The sequence below is a fragment of the Typha latifolia genome, chromosome 8 (assembly GCF_019914945.1).
Source record: "Typha latifolia isolate L0001 chromosome 8, TyphaL0001v2, whole genome shotgun sequence".
Taxonomy (NCBI): Eukaryota; Viridiplantae; Streptophyta; class Magnoliopsida; order Poales; family Typhaceae; genus Typha; species Typha latifolia.
In genome coordinates this window covers 11,850,339-11,870,297 of record NC_133093.1, presented here as the reverse complement: position 1 = coordinate 11,870,297, position 19,959 = coordinate 11,850,339, and the positions used below count along the sequence as shown (strand labels likewise).

At 36.0% G+C, this 19,959-nt stretch overlaps 4 protein-coding genes across 5 annotated transcripts; 2 read left to right on the top strand and 2 right to left on the bottom strand.

Moving 5' to 3' along the window:
- Positions 1-154: 154 nt before the first annotated feature.
- Positions 155-11,533, top strand: LOC140793743 (acyl-CoA hydrolase 2). Its single transcript, XM_073145421.1, has 17 exons — positions 155-387; positions 502-594; positions 937-1,004; positions 2,683-2,764; positions 3,986-4,032; positions 4,122-4,247; positions 4,552-4,629; positions 5,996-6,083; positions 6,436-6,548; positions 7,340-7,402; positions 7,485-7,540; positions 8,512-8,610; positions 8,720-8,776; positions 9,711-9,812; positions 10,953-11,001; positions 11,088-11,156; positions 11,248-11,533. Exons 1-17 carry the CDS (start codon positions 372-374, stop codon positions 11,320-11,322), a joined length of 1,281 nt encoding a protein of 426 aa, XP_073001522.1. The 5' UTR covers positions 155-371; the 3' UTR covers positions 11,323-11,533.
- Positions 11,534-11,922: 389 nt separating this feature from the next.
- On the bottom strand, positions 11,923-12,752 carry LOC140794143 (SKP1-like protein 1A). The gene is made up of 2 exons (XM_073146027.1): positions 12,414-12,752; positions 11,923-12,283 (listed from the first exon to the last, which is right to left on the bottom strand). Exons 1-2 carry the CDS (start codon positions 12,744-12,746, stop codon positions 12,110-12,112), a joined length of 507 nt encoding a protein of 168 aa, XP_073002128.1. The 5' UTR covers positions 12,747-12,752; the 3' UTR covers positions 11,923-12,109.
- Positions 12,753-13,403: 651 nt separating this feature from the next.
- LOC140794083 (uncharacterized) lies at positions 13,404-15,461 on the bottom strand. The gene is made up of 2 exons (XM_073145932.1): positions 15,043-15,461; positions 13,404-13,640 (listed from the first exon to the last, which is right to left on the bottom strand). The coding sequence occupies exons 1-2, from the start codon at positions 15,359-15,361 to the stop codon at positions 13,420-13,422; spliced, it is 540 nt and encodes a 179-aa protein (XP_073002033.1). The 5' UTR covers positions 15,362-15,461; the 3' UTR covers positions 13,404-13,419.
- A 983-nt stretch (positions 15,462-16,444) lies between these two features.
- LOC140793470 (rop guanine nucleotide exchange factor 3) lies at positions 16,445-19,347 on the top strand. Of its 2 annotated transcripts, XM_073144966.1 has the most exons (8): positions 16,445-16,672; positions 16,807-17,137; positions 17,211-17,327; positions 17,439-17,593; positions 17,707-17,781; positions 17,925-18,215; positions 18,531-18,866; positions 18,994-19,347. In XM_073144966.1, exons 2-8 carry the CDS (start codon positions 16,867-16,869, stop codon positions 19,108-19,110), a joined length of 1,362 nt encoding a protein of 453 aa, XP_073001067.1. In that variant the 5' UTR covers positions 16,445-16,672; positions 16,807-16,866; the 3' UTR covers positions 19,111-19,347. The 2 variants fall into 2 exon arrangements, with proteins under 2 accessions (XP_073001067.1, XP_073001068.1); XM_073144967.1 differs by lacking the exon at positions 16,445-16,672 and having other exon boundaries at positions 16,785-17,137.
- The last annotated feature ends 612 nt before the right edge of the window (positions 19,348-19,959 follow it).

Genomic DNA, 19,959 nt, shown 5'->3' with positions numbered 1-19,959 from the left:
TTCAATCACTTACATTCCAGAAAAGATTATATCTCACGTAAATACCTTGTTCTTCCACTATTTATAAACGGATATTTACATGAAATTAAAGCATCTTTTTTACTATTGGCATGCCCAAATCGCATACATAGCACGTGCCTTATGTTTCCATTCTGCTATTTCACGGCACGCAGTCTTTGGTCGTCAAATTTGACGCGGATTATCTAAACTCCTGGTTGTAGGAGCGTGGGTCTGGGGACGAGGCAAACTATAATTGGGTTTAGATCCCACTGTCGATCCGACCAACTCTACTAAAGTGTTCCCGTTTGTTTGGTAAAGCATTCAGAATTCCTTCTTCCCTCTTCCTTCTTCGCCCCTGCTCTCAGGTTTAGATGGATCAGGAAGAAGGTACTGGAACCCCGGCAACCCGAATCTTGATTATTCTCTCTTCTTTCCACCCGTCGTAATGTTCTTGACGAGAATTCTATCGTTTCTCTTTCGTTTTTCTCCTTTCGAACGCAGTGATCGAGTTTCTTGGACAAGTCCCTCTGTTCCAGCGCCTCCCCGGTTCTTCCCTCCGGAGGATCGCCGAGGTCGTTGAAGTGAAGCACTACGGTGAGATTCTCGGTTCATCAATCTCTTCCGTGGGAGTAAATAATAGAGATTGCTCGAGTTTCTGATAGAACTTTTAGGTTATTTGATTCGAAACTTGAATCCGTTACTTGTTTGGGCCGAAAGGTGTCTCTTTGGTCCAACTGTTTGGATAAAATTTCGTTGTTGGAAAATTATATAATGTTCACGATATCTATATTCCTGGTTGAGATAGTTAAATAAAAATTGGGTAATCGTGAGGCCGCATGGAAGGTGTTCCAAGTCTGACAATAATTAATGTATGATTTCATTTCTGTATTATTGTCCTCCTGATTGCCTTTTCAATTTTATGTTCTTCCGTTATAGAAAGAGGCGAGTATGTATCTCGTGAGGGTGAACCTGTTGATGGCCTTTATGTGATTTGGGAGGGCCAGGTAGTCTCTCTTTCCATTTCTTGCTCTCAATCTGTATGCCTATCTGTATGTCTATCTGTATGTCTATCTGCTTCTTAACATATAAAATGGAAGTTATTGGAGCTTGGATTCAAAGTTTTAAGGGAATTTTTTGAATGATTATGTTAGGGATAGTAAATTTACCTTCATTTTCCCCTTTATTTTAACTTCTAAAATACCCCTGCCTGAAGTACCGTTACAAAATTTAAACTTCTCTAAGAATAATTTTCAAGGGTATTTTAGTAAATTTGATTAGTACATGCTATGTTAGAAAGTATCTCAAGGGCAATTTTGTAATTTTTGTAGGGTTAAATAAGCCATAGTTTTGGGCTAATGGTAGTTAGTCGAATAATAGTAAATGTTATATGAAAATTATAGGGCAAAAAGAAAAGGTCAGATTACCAATAGCTCAAAGACGGAGTTAATCACAAAATCAGTAAAATGTAGGGTGTTATTGAAAATTTTCCACGTTTTAAACATTTTGTAAAGTTTTTTTTTTTTTTGTTTCTTTTACATGTCTAATGTGGTGTGTGAACATAGTAGTAAACTAGACATCCCTAAACGAGCTTGTGGGGAGGTAGATGGATCTTTAGGATTTCACTAGTGTAATGAGCTGTTATTAACTCAATTAATAAACTACTTATACTAAATAATTAGCTAGATGGATTATATAAATGTGTCTAGCTAGCATCCACAATTCCTGTTTTTAGGTTTTCATAGGGATCAATTTGTTCATACACTGAAGTTGCTAGATCACCGGAAATTTTGATTAGCAATTGGTTAACCTTCATGGTTTGACAGAGCAGATATAGGAAGAGATGAGGGAGAATGTATACGAATTACTGGTTCACTAAGGGCAGAAATGCCTTCCATTAGGAGAGAGAAGCTCTTTCCAGAAATATGTCGGTTGCTTCTTTTTTTTTTTTTATATCTGTTTGATTTGGGGATGGAACCTTTGTTCTTTTATCGGTATATCCAATAATGTCTATTCATAAAAAACCCAATCCAGTGACTTATGGTTGCAATCTAAGTCAAACATATGAAAAGCTACTGCTCCAGCTGTTGCTTCATTTATTTGTTAAGCCCAAATTCAACAAGCCTGACCGTCATGCATGTGATGTTTTCACTCTTGACTTTTGAAATGTCTGTCCAAATGTATTTTGCTACTTACCCTGGTCAGGTCAAGTTTTGGGCAGAACTTATCTTGGGAATTGTTCTATGGAGTTTCAAGTAGTTTATCCTCATGATCTGTTTCTTCCTTAAATCAGTATTTGTTCTCCTTGTATTTATCATAAGAAAAAATTGGTGTATGATTTATGATAGCATCCTATAAACAGTCCATTTAATATCCAAAGTGTCAAAGTTTTATAATTAAATTATAGCTATATTTCTTTTCCAAAATATCCATGATTCAGAGTATGTACTTAAGAATATGATTCTCTTTTATCTCTACAAACATTAATATTCTAATTTCTGAGCATTTAGAATTATGATTTGAGGTAGCTTTTGTTGATTTCTATTAACTTCTTAGAAGTGATGGTCTGCTATAAACTTCTGTGCTACTTTTAAGTTATGTAATATTCTGTTATTCCATTCTACTTGTTTGTCAGAATGGTGCTTTGTCATCATTTATCTTATTTACACTAATTATCATCTGCAGGCTGAAGTATCTGGCTCTACTAATTTGGAAGAAGGAAACCGTCCAGAGCTTCGTTTGAGACAGTATGACTATTTTGGTTATGGTACTGAACACATTCCAAATGCATCTCCATACAAAAGTTTATTAGTTAGTTTTATATGTTCTCTCATAACAGGCATCATTTTTTTCTTAGAGCTTCTTATGCGGAATACACTCCCTTATTCTTCACAAAGTAGTAAATTATTCTTTTTATGCATCAATATCTCTTTAAAGTTGAAATCCTTTTTATGTAGTTTCATTTGTATCTTATGTCATTATTGTAGCCAGTGATGTTTAGATATTTTATTTCTTAACTTTTAATTGACAAGTTGATGATCTTGTTGTTCCTTTATCCTATTTTGGAAACAATTTCTTTTTCCAAGCATGACTTAATTTATCAAGATTTGTTGTATTACACTTTTATTTGTATTATGGTGCTTTTGAATATGGTTCCCAAAATCAGCTAATCTCAATGCCGCCAGTTTAGTGCCTAGTTTCGATCTAAAATTAATTATTTTTGGTCGTATTGGCCGAATTAGCCGATTCGTCTCGACTGAAACTACTTTTTTTAAAAGATTCAAATCAAATCTCAAACATATCTGACCTAAGAGAAATTAGTAATTGATGTCCCTAACTGCATTATTTTTAAATTTTCAGTTTTTGCTCTCTATTTTTCACATACATTATTCTCCCACCCCTCACACATTTCACCGAGCTCATCCAGCTACTTTGCACTCTGGTGAACTCGGGTAACTTTTTTTTTTTTCATTTTTGTATTTTTCTCATTTCTCTTCTCTCCTATTCTCACTCACTTTTTAACTCTCATTTTCTTACTCCTACAGAATAACAATGAAGAGAGATCTCTTTATCTCACTTTTATGGTAGTAATTTACGAGTATAAAAATTTATCGAATTTAGTTTAGAATTCATCATAGTTTTGAGTTAGTTTTTTCTTTAGTTTTTAGGCTTCATAAATAGCTAATTTTTTTCTTATTTTTTTGTTTATTTTTCTAAAATTTTAAATAATATTTTAACTTTTACATAACTAAAAAATAGTATGATCTGGTATGGGTGGCCGATAAAGCCGATACGACAGATAAGTATCGTTTTTAATTTTATTCTAATGGCCAATCTCGATCCCGATCCTGAAATCGAGTTTCGACATCTTGTTTAAAGTAAAAGAGTTTTCTCTTTCGTAAAATCAAGCATGGTAAGTACAATATTCTTCTTCTGCTTTTTTATTATTCATCATATGCTACTAATACTGCTGGTGATGATTTCGTAGGTGCTGGTGGTTCTGTTGGTCAAGTAAATGTTGTTGCATTGTCCAAGGTATGTTAACTTCTTTTCCAATCAACTTAACAGCATAATAGAGCCTAATGATACTTGGTTGCAGCTTGCTTATAAATCTCACTATGCAGCTGACCTGCTTGGTACTGCCAGATGAATATAGACAATTACTGCAGCCAAAATCAATTTGGAATGCGGAAGGAACGCCTGACAATTTTTCATTTGTGGAGCGCATACTGCAATTAGAGCCATTAGAAGTGAGTATATATTTCTTATGATTTCATTGTGGTTTAAGTTCCTTGTCAAAGACATGTGAATATTGATTATAGAAGGACATCAGACCTTCCATAGGTTTTATACCTGACATTGTGACAATACCACTTCTCCCTTCATATTCATCATTTTTTACTTGTCTCTGATTGCGCACTTCATTGTTGTTCTAACAATAATCCAGCCAATGCTGGTACTTCTTGTTTTGGTTTATTGGCATCCCTGTGTTCTATATAAAACTTAATTTTTTGTTTATGTTCTCATTATATTTGTCATCTTTCTTTCTGTTAGGTGGATATTTTTCGTGGATATACTTTGCCAGATGCTCCAACTTTTAGGCAAGTTTTTGGTGGACAATTGATTGGACAGGTATGACTTAATCTTTCTCATTTGCTACTTTCTTTTCGTATGTATGGATGTACATCTGTCTGCATTTTCTGATTGTTCTTATTATGTGACATGACCTCATTGTCACTTTGCAATAATGATTCCCAGACAAAGTAAAGTAGCTCTCATACTTGCAATAACCAGCAATTGAAATGACTCGTATAGATCTGGATATAGTCTAAGAAATTAATGAGGTTTATGAGTTATGACAATGAAGTCCTGTCCCACATTGTGCTTGCCTATTTTTTTAATGCAGTTATTTGCTTCTTCTATTTTGACGATTGTAATCTGTTTCCGGTAGACAGGTAGGAATCTATATTCATCTAACATGTATCTAGTCTAGCAATTTAGGTGGTGAATCCTTTTAGAGTTGCAACCTTACCTGCAATCTGGCTTGCTTTTGGATTCATTTAAGAAAAGTGGAGCCTATCTGCTTTCTTCTGCTTTTCTTGGATTTATGCATATGATAGTTAGTAGAGTCACTATACGGGATATTATTATGTGCATATTTCTTTTATAAGTCCTGTTGGTGGAATGCTTTTCTCTGTTCATGGATCTCATTTTGTGCTTATAAGCACAATTTGAGCAATGGTGGTTCATCCTGTATAATTTATAGATCGACATTGGTAGAGATGGTAGAATGATGTAATATTGTTGAATGCTTTTCTCCATTCATGGATCTCATCTTGTGCTTATAACTTATAAGCACAATTTAATCAGTGGTGGTTCATCCTGTATAATTTATAGATCGACATTGGTAGAAATGATAGTATGATGTAATATTGTATCCAATAGCGCTGTGTACATAAAATTTAATTCGTTATCTATAAGGTGACTAAAGGTGTAAACTCTATGCTAGCACATGTTGCTGCTGCTTACACAAGAATTTGGAAAGAGAAGATTTATGCGACCTTACCTTCATTTTTAAAGAAGTTATTTTCAAGACTCAAAACTATGACCTCTTTGATGCAGCGGGCAAACCTCATTACCACACCAAGTGACACCTTCAGAGGTGGACACTATATTGTGTATATATTTCTCGGCAAAATTATCACTGACCAGTCCAGTATTGGCACTTCAAAAATATTTGCATTCAGACATCCTAGAGTTGATCAAACTGGTCATGTCTGTCTTGGCTGGTAGATAGGACCTAGAGGAACATTTGGGTGTGAAGAGGGTATGACTGCTATCAAGGTCTGAGTTACTAGGCTTCAAATGATCAATAATTTGGTCACGTGTAAGAGTTGTTGGAAAATTATCAGTAATCAATTATTTTGCAGATAAGAATATGATTGCTTAATGGATAACTTTTAAAACCCTTCTCAGTTTGTTTTTCTTGCTGATGCAGGCATTGGCAGCAGCATCTAAGACGGTGGATTGCCTTAAAGTTGCATATAGTTTGCATGTGCTTTTTCTTGTGGCCGGAGACAACAACTGTGAGTTGTTTTAATTTCATTGACTATTACTTTTTGTTGGTGGTCTCTGTTTAAACTAAGAGACTATGTTTTATATGTTCTGGTCCTTCTGGATTTACCTGAGAAATGAAACATCTATGCTGTTGTCACTTTGATTCTTAATTCATCTCTCTTAATATAAAAACATGAAGCAGGGGAGATTGTTTATGCTGAATTATGGAGCATTCTGTCAGATTCCATGTATTACTTGATCTGCTTGTATAGATATATGAATAAATTTTCTTTCGTGGCATTTTTATACTCTGTTTGAACTTCTTGTTTCAAATACTTTAGTATGAAGTATTATTATTTTTAAGGTTACCTTCTTTTGTAGTGCCAATTGTGTATCAAGTTCATCGTGCACGTGATGGCAATAGCTTTGCTACCAGGAGAGTAGATGCAAAACAGCAGGGCACTGTTATTTTCACTTTGCTTGCTTCCTTCCAGGTGATCATTCTTATGATTATGAATAATTTTCATGACCAATATCTTGGCCTATGTGAGTGTGTATAATTAAGTAATTAACATATTAATGCTTTTTCTTATTTGTACTCTGTTGTTTTCTATGCAATTGACAAGCAAGTAAATGAAAAAGAAACACAAAATAAAGTAGTATGGCAACCGTCACATGTTGAAATTCTTTTAATCCTTTGTATTGTAAGAACCATAATCAATCTATAATATATACTCCCTCGACCACTTCAAGACAGATTCTCGAAAGACAGCAAACCAAACATATTACCTTTATCTACTGTGTTAATCTTACTTTGTGACCGTCAAATTAGCTGAAAGATGATTCTTAAGAACAAAAGGCACATGGATATATATATATATATATATATATATATATATATATATATATATATTTAACCCAGTATTATCTTATTATTCTTGCATATATGTCCTGGCAACTTAGCTTTCTTGTTCTGTTGGGGCCCACATTTTTCCAATACTAGCTTCCTTTGTAATAAGGTCAAGCTGGTATGATACATATACCTATATGCTTGTGTTTATGATCAACAATATACATGCAACGTAACTTCTTTTTCTTGAATAGAAATATTACGTAATTGACATCTCCCTTGTAAACTGATATATGCTTCTTTTGTTTAATTATTGGAGTACATTCTTGCCGTCACCTGCAAAAGATACAAGCTCAATAGTGTTTGGAGGGAGATCAGAATATGATTATTTTTTTTCTGTACTCATTAGCTTACATTTATGTAATTGTACTGCAGAAAGAAGAGCTGGGGTTTGAACATGAAAATGCTTTGATGCCCCATGTTCCTGAGCCAGAGACAGTTAATATCCTTCTAACTTTTCATTTTTTTAGCGTTTAATTCAAATATTCCTATCTCACTAATCTCAAGTTTTATGCTGCAGCTTCCATCAATGGAAGAGTTGCGAGAGAGACAACTAACTGATCCTGGCCTTCCAATGTAATATTTTCTAAGATCGTTGAAACATGGTTATTTGGATTATAAGCCTGCTTATTTATCTAAACCTTTATTATGATACATTTGCTTCATAGATTTTCTTGATAATGTTATCGTCATTATTGGGGCACTCTAAAGATTTTATTCTCATGTTATGTCTAGTTTGAGTTTGTAACTGGAGTTATAGGCATAGGGAAGGACCAGCAATTCTGGTGAATGAATTTGCCATTAGTGGCTACTAATACTGAGTGCATCTACCAGTATTTGCACATTTAAGCTTTTGTGCTTGAAAAAAATAGCTATTAAGTCTTCCATTGAACTATCTATTAATCTTTTATCCTCTTGCAAGTGCATGGGCTTGAATCAAGCCACTTATTGGGTGTGATATTTCATTGCATGTCTAGACATGTGGTAAAGGTCTTATCTGTTCCTTGACTTCCTTCTTATATATCCCACCATCCACCATCTTCACCATTTTGGACATCACGCCCTTGTCAGATGCCACCTTGACCTCTACTACTCACTACTGCTCCTTTACCTTGACCTCTGCTGGCCACCCCGCCACTATCTTTTACTCCTGGAACTACTTGTTCTACATTAACTTCAAATTTGAACCCAAGCAAAAATTTCAGGCAATACACTATCTATACGGCAGTGTATTCTCACTAGAATAAAACAAGGGTCTGAGTAAAAGGGCCTAATCCTGTCTTTGTTGTTCTTTTTATGTGCAAAGCAATTGTCCTCATAAACTCATAATACTGACTTTCATTAGTTTGTATATCAAAGTTAATATATGACTGTATTCGAGACGTAAGAGTTCAAGTTGCATTACTAAAAGCTACATCCATGACTTCTTCTGAATTATTATTCTGAATCCTATTTCCTTGTAATTGATTTTCAATATCTCTGAAAACTTTTTACTCGCGCTTCAGATATGCAAATGATTGAAAATGTCTAATAACTTGGCTTTACAGGTATTACAGAAATTCGGTTGCTAGAAAAAAATTTGTTCCTTGGCCGATAGAAATAAGGTTTTGTGAAATTAATAACTTTACTCGACCATCTGAACCACGGTAATTCCATTATTTTAGTTATGTACACTCTTACTTTTGTTACTAAAACCTATTGTAGTGTTCCTTAGATTATAATTTATCTCTGCTAAGTGTCATTTTCCTGTTTCAGTTTAAATTATTGGTTTAGAGCTAGAGGAAAACTTTCGAATGATCCAGCTTTGCATAGGTAAGTTCTTTTGTATTCATGCAATCATCCCGTTGAATTGGTTGTGCAGTTTGTGGAATAGTTGGAGTGCTGAATTATTCTTGCAATTGCTTGTTGTCTTCTTCCAGTGTCAAGGGCTCATCAATGTGTAGTAGCACTATTCCTTCAGAATTATTTTTCACAGGAAAACTTAGCCTGAATTTCTGAACACAATTTTTGATCAGCTAGCTTATCAGTCAGTTCATGACTGCTGATGCCAAATAAAGTCAAACTGGATGGTCATGTTTGATAAGTTGTAGCACATGAAGCAAAGAAGCTATCTTCGCTACATAAAGTGCTACTATGTCTGGTAGGAGAACATGTGTTCTACTGGCTTGTCTGAGCAGGTCCATTCCTAAAAGAATGAATCCTTTTCTGGCAAAGCCATGATCTACTTTGTACGAAAAGCTCTATTGCTGAAAAAGATGTCTTAAGAAATGCAGTATATAAACTAAAATATGGGCACAAATTTTCATGGTCATTTATAATCACTGATAACAAGATCAAGATCAACTACCAAGTTGGTAGCCTAGTGGTAATATATGGGAGTTTGGATTCCCTGCTCTACTTTCAAATTTCCTTGCAGCAAATTTGCTAAGAGTATGATGCAGAAAATTGCAGGAGCACAATACATGCACAGGATGATAGCCTATTTGGGCCTTGTAATTAGGGAGGGATGACTCCATGTTGGCCTAACCCACTTAGTATATGGTTCTCAATCAACCAAAAACAATTTAAAAAATTAAAATCAACTTTAGAATGTCCTCATCCTTTTAAATTAGATAAAATTAAATATTTCTTACATATTAGTGCTAATTAAATGCCAATGATTACCAATTTGTCTCAGTTGTTCCTTTTCTTTGTCTTCTTTACCTTTTCAGATAGGGTGCATATAACTAATTTAAATGTCTTACAGATGTGTAGTAGCATATGCTTCAGATCTTGTATTTTCGGGTGTTAGCCTAAATCCTCACAGAACGAGGGGCTTAAAGACTGCATCTCTTAGTCTGGATCATTCGTAAGTCTCAAGAATCTTGGTCCTTGATTTTTGTTTCAAACTTTCCGCAACTTATGCTTTTGAATACCTTGCTCATACTTATTTTTTTAATGTATAATTAGTTGATTGTCCATAATTCGCTGGTTATATTCATTTTACAAGATCTTGCAGTAGACATTTGTAGGAGTGTCACAACTTATTTTTCTCAGTAGACTGCCTTCATGTAATTCTTTTCTTGATATCCTGAATTCATTCTGATATTAAAAGGTTAATTTTAGTTTAGTACCTAGCATCTTAGTGAACTGTCTTGGAACAGGAACAACATGCCATCAGATTATAAACTAAAATTTGTAATTGGGGCTCCATAATGTCAACTAATAGGCATACTTCAACTTGATTGAAGATAGCAGAAGTTGGTTTTTCATTTGTTAGGATGTTTAAGTCATTGCCAATCAGGAACCTAGTCTGAGACCAGGATAAGCGCTGGTTGCAAAATGTTGGTGCCTGTGAAATGGATCCACTGAAAACTGAAAAGACATAGCAAGTATTAGGACTTTATCAAAGAAAGCTGGAGAAAAAAGATTCCTCGATATGATTAATAGCTGAACCTTGTACATTTACCACTAATACAACAAGTATGCTAAGCACATTGAGAAAATCTATAATTTGGAACATTTCCCCTAAGCACAGTTCCGTCCTACTTTTTGAATGACCCTGCTCAGATTGGACTCCAACAGATAAAAACAGAAAAATGCAGGGTGTTTAAACTGGCAGGGTCTAGCTTCCTTTCTTCCCATTCTTGTTTGTGTAGTTTTAGCTGTGGAATCAGAGATCGCATAAGTTGATGCGTTAAGGAGATTCGTCTATTATGGTTTGGAGATGTATAGTAGAAACCATATCGTTGCACTACTCATGAAGTGTGATTATTACTAGAACCACAAGACAAAAAAGAAGTCCAAATAATCTGGATACAATCTTGGAAATGGTTTAACAGAAGGACCAACAGAGGGATCTGGGGTCTTATCTTCATAGATCTTAATGACATAAGACAGCCCAACTAACACAGTTTGCTGTTATTTTCTCTTCTTTTATGTCTTAAGTCTTAACTATAGACACAGTGCCTCGGAATATTAATTGATAACCATGTTCTTTGTTGTTTAGGATGTGGTTTCACAGGCCTGTGAAAGCTGATGACTGGTTGCTATATGTAGTACGTCCTGAATCCCTTTCCTTCTCATTCATTATTATCAGGAATTTATTCTCCAACTCACCTTTTGTCATATTGATCTAACACAGATAGAGAGTCCGTCTACCTATGGTGGTCGCGGATTTGTCACTGGTCGCATGTACAACAGGAAGGGGGAGGTAGAGTACCGAATTTCTTTCTTATCTCAAAGATTCATATATGCGAGAAAAAAAAGTCCAATAATGGTAACCTTCTATTTCTATGGTGCAGCTGGTCGTGTCATTGACCCAAGAGGCTCTAATTAGGAAGGCTAAGCCATCGCAAGTTCTGAAATCGAAGTTATAAGTGCCTGTCGACAAAATTCATTGCAGAATTCTTAGACCAATGCTCCCTTTATTTGAGGTTTATTATGTTTATAGCAACAAACAATCATGTAGTATCGATTTCATTTATGTAGCAGACGAATTTAAATTTGATGTATCCAAGCATGTCCCACTAGTATGGATTAGATAGAGCGAGTTATATTATATATCAATAAAGCAGTTCATTGGGTAGCGATGCTCGTGTTTTTGGAGTTAAAAGAGATATTACAACTCGTTGTTTGAATATTTACAAAGAAACGCCTCCTGTTAGCTCATAAGAAATATGCTTGCTGCATTCTATTGTTTCGGAATAAGTGTGAAATATAGCTGGTTATTCGCAAGATCCACTTAATGTTTTGAGGAGTTTTAAGTGAAAACTACTGGTAGATGGGAACGATCTCTTTTTTTAATCCTTAAAACTCACTCAAGTACTCAGCATGAGAAAGAAAAAGAAGTATACCTTCAGACCAATTAAGCCTCATATATATATGAAACATAAATTTAGAATTGAGGCAAAAGGACATCACAATCTGAACTATAAAATCGACCTTAATTAAGATTTACAAAAATTATAATTCTACAAACTCATACTCGGGAACATATAGACAATAGACAAAAGAATTCACTAGTAAAAAGGCAAGAAATTTGCAGTGTGTTCCTGCCACCCCTACTCACAAACTCTAAAAAGATGAAGCAACATTAAGAACCTTCATAAAGGAAATATTTATTACTATCAACATAAAAGGAGAAGGAAAGAAGAAGTACTCAAATTACTCAAACGCCCAAGGGAACTCTCTCTTGACCTCGTTCTCCTCCTCAGGTGTAAAGTCGTTCTTTATGTTGAAGGTAGTACGGATCTCTTCAACAGTCTTCCCTGAGATCAAGTGAGCCACCTTGTCAACACTCAGATCGAGCAATCCTTGAACCTCCAAATAGTTTGATGCCTGCGAGATCGAGTTCAATTTTTTTTTAATCCAAACAACATATTAGTACAATATCAAAAGAAGGATCTTTTTTCGCGGATAAGCACCGAAGTTTCAATCTTTACGCAAAAAGGAAAGCTCAAAAACTTACCATTAAGAAATCGTATAAGGTGTCTAAGCTGACGTCAATGAATTCCTTGTCCCACGCTTTGATCTCCGCCTCCTTGGCCAACTTCGTCTCTTTGTTGATCGGCTCCGGGGCGGCGGCGAACTCTGCGTGCTTTGTGCAGTACGATATGATCTTCACGAGGATGTCTCCGGCGACGCCTGTGATGGGGATTGCGCCCTCGCCGGCATACACGTCGATCGCCGTTTTAAGTGTCCCTGCCTCTGCCGCCGCCGCCTCGACGATCTCGAGTTCAGTGCCGTCGGAACACTTAAGTTTGTACATCTTTGCCTCGTTATTATCTCTTGTAGACGCCATGACGTTGGGATCTACTTACTACTCCTCAAGTTATGGAGTGCAGAGAAAGAGAGAGAGAGAGAGAGAGAGAGAGAGAGAGAAGAAAGAAAGGTGATAGACAAATACTTTTGAGTGCATGGGAGGCTATTTATAGAGTGAGAGAGGTGCTTCCTTCTCCTATGCAGAGTAGTAGTAGTTACGGATTAAGAAAGGGGATCCTAATCCGACTTCTTTCCTGGATGCAGGAAGCCGATTCAAATAACACTCAGAATACCAAAACTGAATCGAACTCGGAAATCTAAAACTAATATACTTTTTTAAAGGATAAGTCTCACTTTGTGGGTGATATCATCTTTCCGTGTGTATGTGTGACAAAAAATTAGGCATGCATGATAGTACTACGTGATTATGTAGAGCCTGCATAAAAAATTTGAATCATTAATACGCACGCCTTCCATAAGAGCATTAATTCACATTTCCTGAGCTTAAGAGGGATTAGAGCACCATATCCAGTATAACCATTAAGTGTAGTGATCCAATAACAGCAGGGCGTAAAGAATCATTTCCCACGAGACTGCCTTACATAATTGATAAATTCTTATCAAATTACTACTTTCCAATATCAAAATGGTAAAAATAGTACGCGGGGTAAACACAAACTTGGTACACACTGATGAATTAAAAAAAAAGGTAATTATGATTTCAGTTTCTTCTTGAAAACATGATGTATGCTTACATTATACTGTTCAAGTTTGCCTATCATTGCAATACATGCATTCATTCTCTGTAATATGGTGGGCATCAAAGTAATATTATTAGCAGCTTTTGTTCTGAAAACTGGTAACTTCTCAAGCATCACTTTATCCGCATCTGCAAGTGGTAGCCCATCATTTGATTCTGATCGAGCCTGAACGCCTGCCAATAGCACAAAAGGGTAAGCTAATGAAGTCAAAATCAAATAACTGAGTCCAATCTTACTACTTTCAAGGTTTGACTAGGAAGATATTAGTAAGAACACAAGTATGTTCCCTGAGAGATTAGTGCTCATAAGAATAACAACTAGTCCCAATCCAAGATACTCAAGTTCCAGGTCATTCAGAGATCATGGTAAGCAGATATTTGTAACAGTAAATATATGACTTACAACCAAGGGCAAGTGAAGAATTATTATGATTAACTAAAAGTTAGCATGGTCCACAAAATGTAATCTATAAGAACAACAAGTTTATAATACATGGCAATGGTGTAGTGTTGCTTATCTCATGGCAAGAAATCTCCACAGGGTAAATCTTAGAATAAAATCATACAAGTTAGCATGGTCCACAAATTGTAATCTATAAGAATAACAAGTTTATAATACATGACAATAATGTAGTGTTGCTTATCTCATGGCTAGAAATCTCCACAGGGTAAATCTTAGAATAGAAAGGCAATAATTCCATGAAATTTAATCTCCTTAATCTTATCAAACTTCACTTTAATAGATGCATGCTATACTATTAGAGGAAAACCCGGCCAAATCATTTAAAGATAGCTCATTCTTGAGCGAAAATACAGTGTAGTATGCCAATAACCATGAATGAGTGCTAAAGATCGTGTGTAAAATTGCAAATTGCATCAGGACGGATCATGTTAGCTCTTGGTCCAGGTCAAGTTGAGTAAAATTTCTTCGGATAGGTGGTCAAGCTCACTTCGTTCTGATCACTCGTGTTTAGTCTTTTCGGAACTTCAGATAACTCTTTTTATTTAGTAAGGCAAATCATGACGGGTCGAATCACTACAAGATAAATCTCTATAATCTGATCCAAATCTAACTCTAGTTCCATAAATCTGAAAGTGATGCCACCAGTGTGGTTTAGAATCCCATTACAAACGAATAGACCTGCTTAGTTATCACTTCCTTGAAACAAAAGGATTCACTTCACTAAAATCAACGGAATTCTGGCCATAGTTATTTCCAAATAGAAGTGTTACGATGTAGCTCATTCTAGAACTTTAATGATCGAAAGGATAAGGCCTTCACGAAGAACTTTAATCTCATCAGTATTGATCAATGTTATTCTTATACATTCAACTGGATTCATCAAAACCTTCATCAACACAAAACCTAAGTATCTAGCTGCAATTTCTCATCAGTCAACGACTTATTCCCCAAATTTATAAACTGGGATATCGAAGATTCCAATACTCACAAAAGATCACATTTTTTTGAAAAAAAAAAAAACAAAGAGAAATTAACAGAAAGAAACAAGATATTCTTGAAATTGAGGAGATGGAGAACCCTAGAGAGAGGCAATGGCTCCAATCTGAGGCATACCATTGCTTGGTTTACAATCCGCCCCGACTTGGAAGGAAGGACCCGAGAGAGAGGCAATGGCTCCAATCTGAGGAGGCAGGAGCTGCCTCTGAGATAGGAGATGAGTAGAAAAAGCCTCAAGGAGACGACCAGGGATCGTCCTGCGCGAATCAAGAATCATCCTCCCCATCTCGCTCACTTCCCGCTCGAGCTCCTCGATCTCCCTCTCCGCTTCTTCCTCATCGTCTTCATCCTTCTCCTCTCCCTCCGCTTCCACCGTCTTCCGCTTCCCTAGGGTTAGGGTTACGGTTACGGTTTCCCTTCGCGATTCGCTCGCCATCTCTCCTTCTCCCCCCCACCTTTACAAATGCAAAGGAGATGGGACTTCAAAATTTCAAGAATTCCCTCTCTTCCTCGAGCGAGCGAGCGAGCGAGCTCAGTGACGACAAATACTTCCGTCGCAGGATCCGGACAGAGCGGGTCGGGTCTTGCTTGGCTCCGACACAAGAATCTATTTATTAATAAGGTCTTTTCTGTCAAAATATAGTTTGTTGGTGTCCTTTGACATTTTAAGAAGACTACAGGGTTTCTCTGCAAATACTGATTTGCAGGGTTCGGACTGCAAAACATAATAAGGTAGGGTTTTATTTGCAACTTTTTTCCCCTTCTTATCTCTATATATCAAATAAAATTCAGTTGACATTTTGAATTTCACACATTCTTATTTTCTCATTTCCACTCAAAATTCTATTAACAAAAGTTTTTTTTAAAAAAAAAAATTGTTTGACCAAATAAGGCTCGGTCAACGTCGTGAAAATTTTATGTCTTAAATATTAATTCACCTATTATTTTAAAAGCTTAAATTTGTTTTAGAAAAAAACATTAATCTTTATATTTTATCTTTCAGCACAATTGATGGTCAGAGTTGTGAGTTTATTTTTTTAATTAATTTTAACTAGCCAAGCTAGGATTCCTATCTTCCAAAACGAAGGACTTTAACATTTAGTTGTCTTTTTTTCATGGGCACTACGTGCTTGACATCTCTGCCAACTCATCTCTGCAAATAAATAATAATTCAATAACGAAAGGAGAAGTAGATCATGGGAAGCACGAAGTACTCACAACTCCTAACCTCCTTCCTGGTTAAATATTGTCGGTGAAACCAAGTGCATTGACAAACATATTCATTTAATGCAATGGATTAGATACCTCCTCAATGTCAGAATAATACTAACAACTATATATTTTATTAACTCTCTATGGCTGTCTCCCTTGTAGAATTCTTCTTTTATATGTATATATGAATATATATATATATATATATATATATATATATATATAGTACTCTTTGCTTTTTTGTAATTACTCACTCAATAATCGAGAAGAAATTGGCATTTTTCTGCATCGTTTCAGACATACTTTTCCCATGCCGGCAAAAAGTTATCCAGCCGTAATCTTACTGCAAGATAAAGAAGTTGGTCCTCTTTAAGTTTGGTGATAGTAGCTACCATGTCCAAATAGTATTTTTCTTTTCCCTTAAGAGGGTGGTCAGAATTCTTCAGAGCTAGAGATGGGCATTTCATGGAGGAAAGGCTTCTGAGAAGGGATGGAGGGAAAAGTTTCAATTGGAGTTCGAAATGATAACAGACAGGTGAGGTTTGAATGTGATGCTTGTTTCTTTTCAGTAATATTTAACTGACATGAATCTGCAATTAAGGCTACATAGAAAAGAAAGGATTGGATCCATTTGTTTGCTGATTCAGAATTCTTATGGATCTTGTGCAGGTTGTTTAAGTGAGAACTCAAAGAAAAAAATAAGAAACAGAAGAGTAAGTACTACAGAAGATGGATAACTCCTCAGTATGTGATGAGAATTCAGAAACAGACATTGGTTGCTCCACACCAAGTATTGATTCCCTCGACTATAGCCGCACGATTTCCGATGTATCAACGTTCTCTGAGCGCAGCGACGGTCGCAGCAGTCCTTATGAACCTCCACCTCACACCGCAGCATGGCCAATTTCTAGGCTCACAGGCCGACGACCGCCGCCTGTTCTAACGAGGCTTAGCATGAAACAGCGAGTCAATGTGCTAGATCGAAAATCGACAGAAGATGGTATGTATAAAATCATATTGAAGCAAAGATCATCTTAAAATAGTTGCTTGTTCTGATAATTGTTGAATGCCAGAGATAGAACTCATCAAGGAGAAATTTTCGAAGCTTTTATTGGGTGAAGACATGTCTGGAAATGGAAAAGGAGTTTGTACTGCTGTGGCAATCTCAAATGCCATTACAAATCTCTATGGTATTGTCTTCAAAACTAAGGCATTTAAAATTCTAGTGCAATTTTTTCTTCAAGAAGAATTTCACTCACATATTAACCTCTCTTCTTTTATCCTCATTTTGTTCTTCATAGCAACTGTTTTTGGAAGTTGCCATAAGTTGGAGCCTCTGTCACCTGAGAAGAAGTCCATGTGGAGGAGAGAGATGGACTGCCTTCTTTCTGTGTGCGATTACATTGTTGAATTCTCCCCTTCTTCACAAATCTTGCCTGATGGAACCAATGTAGAGGTGAAGAACAAATAAATAAATAAACTAATAATTAATAGATGATACTAAGATCATTTATTTATCTTCCTTGTTAGCAGTTATATATACTTATAAGCCTCCATTTCAATTCTCAGGTGATGGCAACCAGACCAAGAACAGATATCTACATCAACCTCCCTGCACTTGAGAAGCTAGATGCTATGCTCATTGTAAGAATACCAATTTCCCCTTGCAAGTGTTATTATTCCTTTTATAAGTGAAACAAGATGTACCAAAATTGAATGAGAAAAGAGAGGAAAAAGGAACATTGAATCCACTAGTTTACCTCACTCAGAACCTGAAACTGATGCAGGAAATATTGGAGAGTTTCCAGAAGACAGAATTCTGGTATGTTGATGAAAGGAAGCAGTCATTCAATTGTAGTACCTCGAAATCGTTCCGTCGATTAAGTCAGCGGAACGAGGAGAAATGGTGGCTGCCTGTCCCATGTGTTCCTGATTCTGGCCTATCGGAGAAATCACGAAAAGAGCTACAGCAAAAGCGAGATTGCGCCAAGCAGATCCAGAAGGCAGCTGTGGCAATAAACACTGGCATCCTCTCTGAGATGGAGCTCCCAGAATCATACCTAGCAACACTTCCAAAGGTGAGTGATCCTATCAGTATAATTTTTTCGATAGCTTTATTCACAATATACATGAGTTTTATTCAACTAATAATCTCAAATATCTGAGGCAGTTCCATGCTAGATATCTACTGATATTAATAACATCAACATGTATGATGCTCTTAAACTGAATTCATAGAACACACTTGACTGATAGAATAAATAGAATCTACTGAAACTCTTAAACTGAATTCATAGGACACACTTTACTGATATAATAAGATCAACATGTATGATGCAAATTGATGTTTTTATACTTGTTCTTTGACTGAACATTGCTTTTGTACTGCACAGAGTGGACGAGCAAGCGTAGGAGATGCAATTTATCGGTATATGTCGGCTCCCGATCAGTTCTCACCGGATTATCTCCTCGATTGCCTTGATATATCTTCTGAGCATGAAGCACTTGAGATGGCTGACCGTGTGGAAGCAGCAATGTGCGTATGGCGCCGTAAAGCTAGCATGCAGCATTCAAAATCCTCATGGGATATGGTTAAGGATCTGGTGGCTGATAGTGATAAAAATGTGATGCTGGCTAGCAGGGCTGAGAGCATCCTACTGAGTTTGAAGCAAAGATTTCCTGGTCTCTCACAGACAACCTTGGATACAAGCAAAATCCAGTTCAATAAGGTAAAGTTAAGAATAGGATTCACAAATGCAAATTTCTCACAGCTAATTATAGAGTTGCAAGCCACTTCTTACCAATACAAGATTGTTAGTATATGTTTGAGATGATTTAGATCTTTTTTTCATGCAGGATATTGGACAGGCAATCCTAGAGAGCTACTCAAGGGTGTTGGAGAGTTTGGCATTCAACATTGTTGCATGGATTGATGATGTTATTTTTGCTGATAGGTCTGCTAGAAAAGGATAAATCCATCCCAAAAGTCTAGATTAGATTAGGTCCTGAGCTACTTTCCTTCTTTTTTTTTCCTTTTAATCCAGCTTCATTTCAGAAGTTGCTACAAGATGAACTAACAATAGAAATAAGATTTGTTTAAAGTACACTGTAATTAAATTGTATGAATGGTATCATCAGCTATCTGACCGACTGTAGCAAAAAATTTCTTCTTTTCTTTGGCTTTAAAGAATGCAATTGAGGTGCAAACAACTAGAGATGTGTACATGGCTCCTATGAAATGAACCACGTTTTAAGATGAACAAAATAACTTGGACTGTGCTGAAGCTTCGTTAGAACCAGTCTATTGACTCCCATTAACTTGTCAATTATCCACATTTTGAGATCTTAAGCTTGCACTAGTTAGGTAGATATGCACCAATAGTCCAGAAAATCAAGCTTGATTACTGCTAAAAAGACCACTATAAGAACATTGGTCACCACAAAATTTGATCTAATAATAAATCTCCAACCAAAAAAATATATTGCAGTTCATTTACCGACCAAAACAAGATTAATCTGACCAAACAAAAACATACTGTTAAGTTCATTGCAATCACAACAGTTGATTTATTATTCTCGCTTGATAAAATCTCAAATTGAGCTATTTTGTGCGAAGGGAGATAATGGCATGTCCTTCTTTTCGAACTTGAAGCCAAAAGTAAAAATTTAGATTCAAAGTTTGTCTTGTGTCAAAAGTGTTTGTGATGTATGAGTGCAACCTGCACGAGGAAATCATGCAATGGTTTCCAACCAAATTCAGGCCTGTCAAAATACATCCAATTTGATACCTCTTAAGTTAAAGCAAGCTTGATCTATGAAGAA

Excerpts from the sequence above, each read along its gene's own strand:
- LOC140793743 (XM_073145421.1), top strand. Across the intron at positions 6,549-7,339 it reads CTTTGCTTGCTTCCTTCCAG|AAAGAAGAGCTGGGGTTTGA; the intron begins GTGATCATTCTT and ends ATTGTACTGCAG. Across the intron at positions 7,403-7,484 it reads ATGTTCCTGAGCCAGAGACA|CTTCCATCAATGGAAGAGTT; the intron begins GTTAATATCCTT and ends TTTATGCTGCAG.
- LOC140794143 (XM_073146027.1), bottom strand. The coding sequence starts at position 12,746 with ATGGCGTCTACAAGAGATAATAACGAGGCAAAGATGTACAAACTTAAG. Across the intron at positions 12,284-12,413 it reads CCTTATACGATTTCTTAATG|GCATCAAACTATTTGGAGGT; the intron begins GTAAGTTTTTGA and ends TCGATCTCGCAG.
- LOC140794083 (XM_073145932.1), bottom strand. The coding sequence starts at position 15,361 with ATGGCGAGCGAATCGCGAAGGGAAACCGTAACCGTAACCCTAACCCTA. Across the intron at positions 13,641-15,042 it reads GGATTGTAAACCAAGCAATG|GCGTTCAGGCTCGATCAGAA; the intron begins GTATGCCTCAGA and ends TGCTATTGGCAG.
- LOC140793470 (XM_073144966.1), top strand. The coding sequence starts at position 16,867 with ATGGATAACTCCTCAGTATGTGATGAGAATTCAGAAACAGACATTGGT. Across the intron at positions 17,138-17,210 it reads TCGAAAATCGACAGAAGATG|AGATAGAACTCATCAAGGAG; the intron begins GTATGTATAAAA and ends GTTGAATGCCAG. Across the intron at positions 18,216-18,530 it reads ACCTAGCAACACTTCCAAAG|AGTGGACGAGCAAGCGTAGG; the intron begins GTGAGTGATCCT and ends TGTACTGCACAG.